General features: G+C 37.8%; 1 protein-coding gene across 3 annotated transcripts; it reads right to left on the bottom strand.

The window, feature by feature from the left end:
* Nucleotides 1–5,198: 5,198 nt before the first annotated feature.
* LOC109183472 (probable cinnamyl alcohol dehydrogenase 6) lies at nt 5,199–13,811 on the bottom strand. 3 transcript variants are annotated; one of them, XM_019333572.1, is made up of 7 exons: nt 13,602–13,811; nt 12,897–13,010; nt 10,491–10,718; nt 8,464–8,752; nt 7,304–7,457; nt 5,391–5,582; nt 5,199–5,318 (listed from the first exon to the last, which is right to left on the bottom strand). In XM_019333572.1, exons 1-6 carry the CDS (start codon nt 13,694–13,696, stop codon nt 5,392–5,394), a joined length of 1,071 nt encoding a protein of 356 aa, XP_019189117.1. In that variant the 5' UTR covers nt 13,697–13,811; the 3' UTR covers nt 5,199–5,318; nt 5,391. The 3 variants fall into 3 exon arrangements, with proteins under 3 accessions (XP_019189117.1, XP_019189116.1, XP_019189118.1); XM_019333571.1 differs by having other exon boundaries at nt 5,199–5,582; XM_019333573.1 differs by lacking the exons at nt 12,897–13,010; nt 13,602–13,811 and adding an exon at nt 12,386–12,716 and having other exon boundaries at nt 5,199–5,582.
* Between the last annotated feature and the right edge of the window lie 216 nt (nt 13,812–14,027).

Raw genomic sequence — 14,027 nt, 5'->3', positions numbered from 1 at the left:
GTATGGCTTGCGGTGGAGACGGCACTTGGATCTTCTTCACAGGTTCGCTGCCTCAACCTCATGGGGCAGTTCCAGTCGCTTCGACAGGGGGATAGCTCGACACTGGAGTATCTCGGGCGTGCACAGCATCTGGTCGAGGACCTAGCGCTCGCCGGACGACCGATGACGTTGTCGGAGCAGAATTTATACGTTTTTCGGGGGCTGCGGCCGGAGTTCCGATCGATGGCAGCTTCCCTGGAGATCACTGGTACGCCGGTGACGATCCCACAGCTGGCGGATTACTTACAAGCACAGCAATTCATCCACGCGGATGATTTTCCGGTCTACCAGCCGGCAACGACGGGTGGTGTTCCCTAGGCGTTGTATGCCGGCCGAGGTGGACGGCAACATGGCAATGGCAGCCGTGGTCAGTCCCGCGGTGGTGCAGGTCGCGGCGGCAACCATAAGAGGAGGACGCGGCGGACGTGGTCGGAGCGGCGGTTTGCGCTATCAGATCTGCAGGTTGCAAGGCCACTCGGCGGCCTTCTGCTATCGGAGTTACTCCGAACCGCCACCCTCCCAGGCGCACGTGGCAGTCACTGGAGACGAAGGGGCAACGTCGGCAGTGACGTCCTGGCTACCTGACACAGGCGCCTCCACGCACGCGACTCCAGATTCCGGCGTGGTCTCACAGTCCGAGGAGTATCACGGGGATGATGTTCTCTGAGTGGGTAATGGCACAGGTTTGGCGATCTCGCATGTGGGACATGCAGTTATTCCTTTGGGCAATAAATCATTAAAATTATCTAATGTTTTACATGTCCTTGAGTTATCGGTCTCTTTGTTATCTGTAAATCGTTTTACAAAAGATAATAACTGTTTTTTTTAGTTTCACCCGAGTTTTTTTGTTGTGAAGGACTCCACCACACAGGCGGTTCTTCTTAAAGGTCCAAGCTCGGGGGGATTATACTCGTTGTCAGTTTCAAACTCACATAATGCGTTCGTCGCTGCTCGTGCCTCGTCCTCGGTCTGGCATCAGCGTCTCGGTCACCCACATGATCAAGCCTTCAAACGCGTCTTACGGGAATGCTCGGTTGAAACAAATAAAAATGTAATCCCCGGTCTTTGTTCGTCGTGTCAACTTGGGAAATCCTCTCGATTCCCGCTAGATAGGGTAGCCAAGTCTAGCAATAATATTTTAGATCTTGTTTATACTGATATTTGGGGCCCCGCACCTGTTCTTTCCGCGGATGGCTCGCGATATTTTGTACTCTTCGTAGATGATAACACCCGCTATTGTTGGTATTATCCTTTACGACTCAAAACCGATATATACAAAATATTCGATGTTTTTCGGGCGACGGTAGAACGTACGTTTTCACGTTCTATCAAATCCATTCAGTCTGATTTTGGGGGGGGGGGGGGGGGGGGGGATGCCAAAAATTGCACAAACTTTTTACGTCCTTAGGGATCGTGCACAGGCAGTCGTGTGCCTATACACACGAACAAAATGGGCGTGTTGAGCGTAGGCATCGGCATATTGTCGAGACCGATCTTGCCCTAATGGCCCAAGCGTCTGTCCCACTCCGTTATTGGGATCACGAATTCGAGATAGCCACATATCTCATAAACCGATTACCATCTGCCTCACTACAGTTTGATACACCTTATTACCGATTACATCAGTCATCACCCACTTACACATATTTACGTGTATTCGGGTGTCTTTGTTTCTCTCCGTCCCTACAACCGTCATAAAATCAAGTATCGGTCAAGTCCGTGTGTCTTCTTAGGTTACCCACCGTCTTTTAGGGGCTACCGCTGCATGGACCTAAACACCGGGAAAACTTACATCTGTCGTCATGTCCGCTTTGAGGAAACTAACTTCCCTTTTGCAGCTAGCAGTTCAGTGCAGTCAACGACGCACTCGCCCGTACCCAGCTTACCATGGGGGTCCAGTCCCGTTCGGCATCACGGGGACTCACCTCAAACACCGGCCACCACTACTACTCTGGCCCCGGCCCCGGCTCCGGCCCTGGCCCCGGCCCACGTGGTCAAGAGACGTAGGCGTAAGGTCCAGCCACAAGAGCAGGCTCATGTCATGCGGCTTCGGCGCATGACACAGGGAACTGAGGAGCAGTTTCATGCTCTCACGGCATCCACCGATGATCCTACTTGCTATTCTCAGGCGGTAGGGCACCCACAGTGGCGAGACGCAATGGACCAAGAGTTCAACGCGTTGCTACACAACAACACATGGACACTTGTACCTGCTACTCCTGACATGAATATAGTAGGGTGCAAATGGGTTTTTCGCACCAAGCGGAATGCCAATGCCACAGTGGAGCGCTACAAGGCCCGACTAGTCGCCAAAGGCTACAATCAAGTAGCAGGCGAGGATTTCTTTGAGACGTTTAGCCCGGTTGTTAAACCGACTACGGTTCGGCTACTACTAGCTTTAGCCATTTCCCGTGGGTGGACACTCTGACAGTTGGATGTCCACAATGCCTTTTTGAACGGGCACCTGGCTAAAACCGTCTACATGCGATAACCGCCCGGATATGAAGACCCTGATCGCCCCGATCATATCTGTCACTTGCAGCGTTCCCTTTATGGGTTGAAACAGGCACCCCGGGCCTAGTTTAAACGCCTACATGATTTCTTGATTCTCACAGGGTTTGTTGCTTCGAAAATAGATGTGTCTCTGTTCCACTACTCGGCTTCCGATTCCAGGGTCTTCCTACTTGTATATGTGGATGATATTATTATGCTCGGGAGTGATACGGCCTTGGTTGATTCCTTGCTACGGCAACTGGCGACGGCATTCAAGATCCGAGACCTCGGGAAACCCACGTTTTTTCTTGGTATAGAAACCATCACTGTACCGGATGGTATGATTCTATCCCAACGGAGTTATATGCGGGATATTCTACAGCGAGCTGGCATGACTGACTTTAAAGCCTTAGCCACACCAGCATTTGTGACTCAACCTGTGTGTCAGACCGCCGATTCTTTTGCCAACCCTACACAATATCGCCATTTAGCTGGGGCTCTACAATATCTTACCATCACACGTCCAGATTTGTCCTACTCTGTCAACCGACTCTGCCAGTTTATGCATTCACCTACTGACGAACACTGGGGCCCACTGAAGCGTGTCCTACGCTATGTTAAGGGTACTTTGGAGTACGGTCTTCGCATCTCTACGTTTGTGTCTTCTGATATACATGCATACTCGAACTCTGACTGGGCTGGTTGTCCGGTAGATCGCAAGTCCACTAGTGGCTATGCTGTGTTCTTTGGGAAAAATATGGTCTCTTGGGTCTCTCGAAAGCAACGTACAGTTGCTCACTCTTCGACTGAAGCAGAGTACAAGGGTCTTGCTGATGTGTGTGCTGAGGTCACTTGGGTTGTGTCTTTGTTACGGGATCTTGGCTTAGGCCCTACTGCTCCACCTACACTGTGGTGTGATAACCTGGGGGCTACCTACCTGTGTGCAAATCCGGTCTTCCACGCTCATACCAAGCATGTTGAGGTTGACTACCACTTTGTCCGGGACAAGGTCTCCGCTGGTGAGTTCCAGGTTCACTTCGTGTCTACCAAGGATCAGCTTGCAGATATCTTCACCAAGCCACTACCAGCAGCACGGTTCACTGTTCTTCGTGACAAGCTCAATGTGGTTGCTTACACACCTTGTGCTTGAGGGGGAGTATTAGACTATATTATTGTTATGTATTTATTTATGTACATTTTGTTAGTGATCTAGTCAATAGCCTATTAGATAACTCTCTCTCTCTCTCTCTCTAAGTGTATTAAGGTTATCTCTTTCCTGTAACTGAATAATCAATCGCTTCCATTCTCATCGATTAAACGGGAATGATTCCATATTTTCGAAAATATTTGTAGCATTTTTTAAAATGTTTTGAAAATGGCACCAACTGATTGGATTCCGGTGTTTTCTCTAGAAAACTATAACGAATGCAAATTCTTCTGGAGTCATTGGTTAGTGAGGAGTCAGAAGATGAAATTAAAGTTTTAAGACCAACGAGTTTTCCACCTCATCCACCTTGGATGAGGAAGCGTTAATCTGCTTAATGGCCATGCTTGAGGTGCAAGTAAAATGTATTACAAGTGCATGTAAAATGTATTATAGGTGGAAGTAAAATTTACACTGAGCATCAATACTAAGTGCACTTATAGTTATAAGTAGTTGCACCTAGGTGCATGAATGTTTGCGGGTGGTTTTCACGGGTACTAGTACCCACTGAACTCGAACTCGGATCAATAAATGTTAGCAAGGTAAAATTACATGCACTTGTAGGCGAAAGTAGGTGTACTTGTAGGTGAAAATAGGTGCACCCGATCAATTAATCCTGACACGTGGCACGCGCGATGATTGGTTCGCTTTTCTCTCCTGGGCACCTATTCACACCTGAACGCGGCCCTCTATATATATATATATATATATAATTAAAATTAAAATGGCAAAATTTATAAATATCCAAGGTTATCTTACATAACCTAAGAAATGAAAGAAATCTCATTCCCTTCAAAATCCTATGTGGAGGGAATGTTTCATTCCGTGGGAATGTTATATTCCCTCAGATAATATGAACCAAACATAGGAATGTAAGCTGTAGAATGTTATATTCCCTTAGTTATGTAATATAACCTGAACCAAACGCCCCCTTAAGGGTGATTTGGCAAAGATAATTCAAAAGCTTTCGAAACATTTAAAAGGGCGGATTGGATGAGGCCTTCAAGTTATGCAATCGTCTAGGCTACACAAAGGAGAAATTTGATGAGCTAATGAGACTGTACTGGAATAACTTCGAGAAGTAACTTAAATACAAAAATGAAGACTCGGGAATGGTTTAGCATACAAAAAGGAGAGCTCGCTCAATAGGCTACATTGTTATAAGGGAAATCCGTAATCACTATTTGAAGGTGTGCACTGTGTAAACTCATCTTGTGACTCTAGTCGACAAAAGACTATAATGAGGTAAATCTGCAAAGGCTACCCATAGTTGATCGGCTCAAACCAAGATGGTTTGAATTCGAACTCTTGACCTTATGGTTACATGTTTGTATCTTTAGCCACTTGGCTGATGTTACCTCCAATAAAATTATCTTTTTGTTTTGGTGAGAGTGTAATCAATTAAACCTCCTTATTAATTCAATCTCGATCTTTATGTGTTATGTTTTGACATCATAAAAAATGGAGACAAAATATAATTTATTACCAAATTTGCATCACCAAGTAGATTATTGATTAGCTAGAGATTCCAAACAACTCACAAACTCAGACAGAAAACATTCCAAACAACACAAGCATAGAGATAAAGTAATGCTGAAATAATCCAGCGCTCGCAGCTCAACTCTCAAATCCCTAATAATATGAACCATTAGAGCCTAGCTTGATGCAATGTCAAGGACAAATCGAAACTTGACGTCATTCTTTGCAAGCCTATCAAAGGCTTCATTTATTTTGTTAATAGGGACAATCTCTATCTCTGGCAAGATCTCATATTTCTCACAGAACTCCATCATTTCTTTAATTTCCTCCACACTTCCAATTATGCTTCCCTTTATCGTTATCTTGCCTGTTAAGTAAACAATGAATTTTTAAAATTAGTTTTTTTTTTTTTTTTTTTTTTTTTTTTTTTTTTTTTTTTGTGTGTGTAATAGTTAATGTTAATCAAGCATCAAGTGTATGTGCATATCTAAATTCAATAATCGTTCATCATAATTGCACTCAACGTTCATTAAAAACATTAATTTAAGTGATATTTATCACTATAATATAACAACTCATGAAAAATGCTATTTTTCCTATGGGTCGGGAGGGCTACCTTCATCACCCGACTCACCTTATATTTTCTTCACTCACCTCCACCCCCAAACTGCATTGGGTGAACTTTTTTAAAATCCACCTCCATCCCCACCGGGTGTGGGTGCCCACTACGGGTACCCATCACTTATCATCGTATTATTTTTTTTAAAAAAAATAATATTTAAATTACTTACACATAATAAAATAATAAAATTCATTAGTTATACTAAAACATAAAATAATATAAATATTTAAATAAAATAACTGAATTGTTAATTTTTAAAAATAAACTTAGTAGTTTAGATATAAAAATAGTAAAAAGTTACATGAAGTTATAGAAACTTTTATAAATAACTACATGGTGGGTCAGGTGGAGTTTTAGGCGGATTCTGTACATAAAACCCGAATCAAACTCGACCCACCGCGAGTTTACTTTTTTAAGACTCATCCCGACCCACCACCCACTACAAAAAAAAAAAAAAAAAAAAAAAAAAAAAAAAAAAGACCCATTCAGGATGGATTTGGGTGGATATCTGCTAGACAAATTGAAATTTCAATCCCTAATTTTTCCCCTACTAATATCACTTAATAATATCTTCAAAAAAAAAAAAAATCACTTAATAACATTCACTCAGCTCCTTGATGTTGCAATTTAACAAAGAAACTTTTTTTTATTTCCATATGGTACACTTGAACTGATATGATCAACCCGACCCACATAGGTTAATGACAAATTCACATAATAATCAAAGTATCAAACACTACACAAAAGCGTACAAATACAATAATGGCAAGTAAGATATGAGAAGTGATTTTTGCAACAAAATGCAGTATTACTCATAATTGTTTTGGAGTGAATTTCATTTTTAGTCCTAAATTTATAGGTGACAATCTACTTTTAGTCTTTTTTTTTTTTTTCAAAAAATTCACCTTTGGTCCTAGTATTATTGTAACATAATCATTTTTTGTCTTCCATCAGCAAAATCCATATTGTTTAAATTCCATAAAATACAAGGACATTTAGGTGTTCAATTATGATTTTTTAAAAAATAAAAATAAAAATATAGCAAGTGAACCCACTTTATATTAAAAAAAAAAAACAAAAAAAAGATAGAAATGTCATTGTATTCAATGACATTTCAATGGTTTTTTTGACGGATCGGAGGACACAAAATGATCATGCCACAATAATACTATGATCAAACAGGAAAATGTTCTGGAAAAAAAAAAAAGACTAAAAGTGAACTACTAATAAATTTAGGACCAAAAATGAAATTAATTCTTTATTTTGATTGTAATGAGTATTTACTATCATATAAATATGGAATATAATTTGTGAGAAACAATTATGAAAAGCATATCTAACTCTATCCATCCTCAAAGAGTGTTGCACAAAGTCAAAGAAACTATAACTCCTCTAATTCAAACAAAACAAGGAGAAAATTTTGAATAAAAACAATAGAAAGATAATTGGAAAACGAAGAATGTTACCACATATCAAAGGTAATGATGGGAAATCGATTGGTTTAGATGGTGCACCAACAATAGCCAAGGTGCCATCTACTTTCAATAGCTCAATGTAAGGTCCAACAGAGTGGTTTGCAGATACAGTGTCCAAAATGAAGTCTAGACTTCTTCTATTTCCCTGGAAAATTTTAAAATAACTTAATATGTAATGAGCCAAAAAAATATATGCACAAAAAAAAAAACTTTAAAAAAGACTAAGGCATTGTTTGATAAAATATTTAGCCTATCAGTCAATTTTGACTTGTTTGACTTGGTTAAACAATCAATATGAGTGTGATTAATTAACTTTTTATAACAACTTAATGCTCTAAAATACTAAAATTCAAAAAACTGCTCAAAGCAGCTTTTTCGATCAATTTTTTTGAGAAAGTCATTTTATATATTTATCAGTTATCAGCTAATAGCTAATTTACCAAACATCTTTCTATAATTAGCTAATGCTATCAAGTATCAACTAGTCAAACTCACTAACCAATCAGCTAATAGCTATCACCTAACAACTATTTACCAAATACTCCCTAAATTGATTAGACAACATATATATTGTCCTTGATTCTACCTTAGAATATGGATCTTAACTATATTGATGTCTATAACCAAACATAGGCAAGATAGTTATCTATCACTACATATTTCCAATGGTTAGATTGAAAGTAGATACCAATTCAATTATCCCCAAAAAGTAAAGCTTCTATTATTAGAGCATCAATATCTGTAGTTATTTAGGAGATATTTCTAACAAATTGAGGAGAGAAGTAGGAGAGAGAGGGTTTGGGTTCATCTGTTAGGAAGGGGTTTTGGAACAGTAACCTGGTCAGAGGAAAGGAAACAGGTTGTGCGCGTATAGTCGGTGCGCCTGATAGAGTATTATTAAATTATTATTACTTCTTTAAAAATCAGTTTTCCTTTATTTTTTTTTCTTTTTTCTTTTCCCTCCCATATTCTCTTTCCTAATCATACTTATAAAAACTCGATTACTTTTGACGGGTTCCAAACAACACATACACCATAGTCTCCTCTAATATCAAACAATTAAAGCATATATATGATTCATCTCAACTAAAAGACTAAACTGATAATTAGATTACACAATTATATTTATATATTATATATGCTCAACAGACCTGCATTTGTGTTGGGTCAGTGCTCAATATAAAATCATCTGCTCCCAATCTCTGAATTGCCAATTCTTTCTTAGAAGAAGAGGTACTAATGACAGTGACCTGGTGCCCAAAAGCCTTGCCAAATTTGACAGCCATGTGACCTAAACCACCTAAACCAATCACTCCAATTCTTTTCCCAGGACACTCAAATATGTTGCTATTTTTCATAGCACTGTACACCGTTATCCCTGCTACTAGTAACGGTGCTGCTCTCTCAAGTGCCAGATTCTCTGGTATGTGCACACAATACCTGCATATATTATTACACAGATTAATTAATTAGCTTATTAGTCAATTTTAGCTTGTTTGACCACTAATAACAATATGACTTGGTAAAACAACTCATAGGTGTATTTGATTAATTAGTTTTTTGAACAGCTTATTGTTCCAAATCACTAAAATTTAAAAAGATGTTAAAATCAACTTTTTCGTTCAGCTTTTTGTAAAAATCATTTTGTATGTAATCAGCTATAAGCTAAGAGCTAATTACCAAAGATCTTTCTACAATCAGGTAATGTTATCAGCTATTCAAACTCACTAGCCCAATCAGCTAACAACTATTTAGCTAACACCCCAAATGTGTCTACAATTAACATATTATGTGCCTTTAATTAATAAATTATGTGCATATAAATAAATTCGAGGCACATAATATGTTAACTATAATTATTTGTAGTTAACATATTATTTGCATGTAATTAATATATTATCTGCGCTCAATTTACTAACTTCAGACACATAATCTGAATGTTATTTTAGATTAAGATTCACGAGGCAAAGTGAACCCCGATCCCTGATATAATTTGCTAGTTACATCTCACTACTATCTTAAGGACCAACTTTATTGCATTTTACCATAACAACGATGAGTGAAAACATATTAACATAGATTCAAACTTTGAGAAGTTACAAAGATAATAACAGAGATTAGAGACCTATCTAACTACACCTAGTCAATAGCTATTAGTTATAGGACTAATTCAACTCAAGGGTGTTTGGGGTGGTGGAAGATGGCGGAGTACCGGCGGTCACTGTTCGCTCACTCGAGTTTGTTGACATAATTTTGGGAGAGAGAAAACAAAGGTTCACCTAGCTTGTTGATACCAGATGAGTGAAAACAGATTAACGTAGATTCAAACTTTGAGAAGTTACAAAGATAATAACAGAGATTAGAGTCCTATCTAACTACACCTAGTCAATAGCTATTAGTTATAGGACTAATTCAACTCTAATGTTACATAATAAATAAATGTGAAATATAACATTACTAACAACAACAAATATGAATTTTAATTTCCTAAGACATGAAAACCTCTTCCAAATTATTACTCCATCCGTCCCATTTTATCCGTTTTACTTTCTTTTTTAGTTTGTTCCAAAATAGTGTCATTTTTTCAAAATTGAACATAACTATCATTCTACATTTTCTAATTTACCCCTTTAACTTTTTTAAATTTCTAGGATAAGTACAATTGTACTTTGTACAAATAACACCTACTTTTGAGAGACAAAATTAGAAAGTTAGTAACATTTGTTGTGTTGTATTAAAAATCGTGCAAAAAGCAAATGAGAAAGTCAATCAGAGACGGAGGGAGTATAAGAGCATCCACATCAATTGGAGATAATGTGGGGAGAATGTAAGAATGATTAGGAAAGAGAAAATGGGAGGGGAGAGAAAAAAAGAAAAAAAAAAAAAAGAAAAACTGAAATTTAAAATAAAAATAATAATATTTTAGTGGCTGTCAGGTGCGCCGATAGGCGTGCCCAGCGGGCACGCGCCCGCTGGGCTGCTTTTTTGGCCCTCACGCTGTGCGTGAGGGAGTGGAATAATTAAATGCATGGGGACCCACTTTCTGCCATTCTCCCCACACTTGTAGGAGAGTCTCAAATTTCTCTCTCCTACCTTCTCTCACTTCCAAGTCATCAAAGGTTGTACTATTCTCCCCACAATATGCATTGATGATGATGCTCTAATTTAATGATTTTACCTATGATCTGCTACAATCATTTGGGAGTAACCTCCGTACGTGACAGTACCATCTGAAGCAACACTATTGTAAACGGGGCGCATTTGGTCGCAGTAGTGCTCTCTTGAGGTATTGCAGAGCTCACAGTCCAAACAAGAAGAAGATACATAGCCTACACCAACCCTATCCCCAATCTTGAAATTGCTCACATTGCTTCCTGTCTTTGTTACAATTCCTACAATTTCATACCTGAAATTAAGAATAAAATAATTTAATTAATGAAAAGTATTATGATAGGGCAAAATCATTTTTAGTCAAGTAATTATTTGTGAATCTAATCTATTTTATTGGGTGTGTATAGTACTAAATAAACATGCTCATGTGTGATTTAACTGTACTAGCTAGGAAGTCTTTATGCAAGATGTTCAATCAAGATGATGTTGATAAGAATCAAACTCATAATTTTTAGTTAAGAGAATTATTCTTCATCCTCTATATGTCCCCATTTCGGGGCATAAAACAAATTATGCAATCATAACTGAAGCATGTGCTCCATTTTAACTAAAAGTCAGAATGAGAGTTTGACTATATATATATATATATATATATATATATATATATATATATATATATATATATATATATATATATATATAACCTATTGAAAGTCAAAGAGTCAACAACACCTCCATTGAAGTTTGATCTCATGACCCCCATATAGGAGAAGTCACTACATGTCATCTGAGTACAAGATGCTTGACACTATTGTATCACTTAAATTGACTATTTTGATCATTTTATTAATTTTATTTTAAATTTGACTTGTATTCTAGTTCCTTATATCAACCATACTTTCATTTTGAACATGGATAGTCGAAATATGTGCAAAGTTTATAACAGAATTAACAATTACATGTGATGGCATGGAGATTTAAAAAAAATAAAAATAGTCACGATATGAAATTAAATAGTTAAATATGACATAACAGAGGGACGATTGCACTACAAATCACCACTATTTTGGTCCTGATTGGTAACCTTTTTTGAATGCTACTAGCTGTCCAGCTCTATTACATTGTAGTATCTGTAACGTCTCCGCTGAGATTCAAACTCACAACCTTTCAAATGGAAGTCCAACCCGGATACCATTGAACCACATAGTCCTGGTCCTGATTGGTAACTTAGTTAGCTTATTAATTAATTTTTGACTTATTTGACAACTATTACCTGTTTGACTTGGTAAAACAATCGAATAGATTAATTAAGAGTAAATTATCAAAATGATCCCTCGATTATTACGAAATTACCAATTTTGATCCTCGACAATTTTTCTTCCCCAATTAAGTCCTCGACTTTGAAAAAGTTAACCATTTTGATCCTCCATTCGATCAAACTTTTGATTTCCGTTAACTTAGAGGGCAATTATGGAATTTCACTTGATAATACCCATTTTGTTTCTTATTTAATTGTTTGATCCTATATCTACCTAGGGGTTACCACGATTTGGTTCGAACCGAAGATTCGAACAGTAATCGTTACTGTGCTAATCGAAACTGAACCGGAACCATCCGTACAGTTTCGATTCCGGTTCCTAACCAAGGTTTACCTATTAAAGGAACCGGAACCGCCGATTCCGATTCGGAACAGACGATTCCGGTTCCTAACCGGAAAAATGAATAAATAAATAAAAACCGCAGCCTGCAGCATACCACGGACTGCCGCACTAAAATAAATAAATAAATAAATAAAAACGGTTAGAATCGGAACCGGAACCTTAATATAAGGTTCTGGTTCCGATTTCGCCATCCAAAAAACCGGAACCTGCGGAACCGAAACCTTGGTGACCCTTATGTCTAGCTCAGATTCACGCTTCATCCTCACTGCTTTGTCTCACGAAATCAACCCTCAACACTCACCTCCGACATTTGCAGCTACGCAAGGTATTCCAACAGCGAGGAGCGTTGACAAATTTGGAGATTTTTCCCCTTGTCAAGATTATGGCGATCATGAGAGCCCCTAGTTTCTAAAGGGATTTAAATTTCCAATTCAAGATGAGGAGGAGATTAAGGAATCGGATTCTCAAATAACACCCAAATCATCCCGCCGTTCTTCAACGCGATCGAGCTAATCTCCTCCATGGCTTCCGGGTTTGACTTGTCGGGCCTTTTCAAAACCCGCCGGAATTCTGGATCTCTTTTCACGTCAAAATGTTCCCCTCCTGATATCCGGACAAAGCTGGAAACGCTGGCCAAGAAGTTACTAATCCAATCAACTAAGATCTATCGGTTAACACTATTTACCAAACACTCCAAACACCTTTTTTTTTTCCCTAATTATGATATTTTGCGGACCTATATTAAAGTAAAAAACAGATATAAATAAGCAGTTTTTGTTTTGTAGACTTATTATGGGATGTAATGTAATTACCCAGGCACAATAGGATACGTGGTGTTTCCAAAATCATTTTTGGCAAATTGAACATCACCTCGGCACATTCCGCAATACATGATCTTGATAGTCACATCGTTGACACCATTTTCCCTAGACATATCCATTATTGAAGAAAAAGAAGTTAGACGAAAGTGCAGATAGACACTTCACTAGTAAAGAAAATAGTAGCATGCTATTTAAAATTATAAATTTTACAAATAAATAATATTATACTTTTAAGTTTAAGAAGAGAAAAAGGTGAACAAATAGTAGTTGTGGTGTTAATGTGAATATTTCTCTAGCCGCCTCAAATGGACATTTTATTAACAATCAAATTTAAAATGGGCTGAAAAAGATTAAAAAAAGTGTATAATAGATACTACATTGTAAAAAAAATGTAAGTCTTTCAAAAAGAAAAATATATTTTGACTATTAGTATTGACTATTGAGAAAAAATACTACCATAAAAGCATGTCTTACAGTACCAAGTAAAATTATAAGAGTAATGCTAGAGATTCCTCCTAAAATTTTCTCTTCTAATTTTCCCTTCTAATGTGACAACATCTAATTAAATTATATAATATTTAATTAAAAAATATGTAGTGTCAGCCAATTCATAATACAAGCTAAGCCACATCATGAGAGTGAAATATTAAGAAAAATTTTAGAGGGATAAATAGCATTTTTCAAATTATAATGTACCTTCGCGTGAATATAAACGGTGATAACTTTCCGGTAGCATCGTGAGCCGCCCAGCCAAGCACTTCCGGTGTATGAATGGCAGTTTCCATAGCCATTAATTAACGAGGAGAAGAATGTGGGATAACTAATTTGATTACTCTTCTTGCTAACTACTCAATTGTGGAGATATGTTAAATGATGAAAGGTCCCTTTTATAATGAGTAGTGGGATGAATAACAAATTTTAATCAAATATTTTATCACATAATTATATCTCTCGGATTGGAATCAATTTATTCAAAAGCATTTAATGAATATAAAATTGTTGGGAGGGAATCAAGTCTTATTTAAAATGTCACGTTAGTTGCTACGCATAATAAAATTAAGCTTTCACGGGTGGTTATAGTGAGGAGGGAAAAATACATCTACGGGTCTGTATTAAGTAAAT

Source organism: Ipomoea nil, unplaced genomic scaffold, assembly GCF_001879475.1.
Source record: "Ipomoea nil cultivar Tokyo-kokei standard unplaced genomic scaffold, Asagao_1.1 scaffold1129, whole genome shotgun sequence".
Classification (NCBI taxonomy): Eukaryota; Viridiplantae; Streptophyta; class Magnoliopsida; order Solanales; family Convolvulaceae; genus Ipomoea; species Ipomoea nil.
This window is presented reverse-complemented; position numbering and strand designations above follow the sequence as displayed.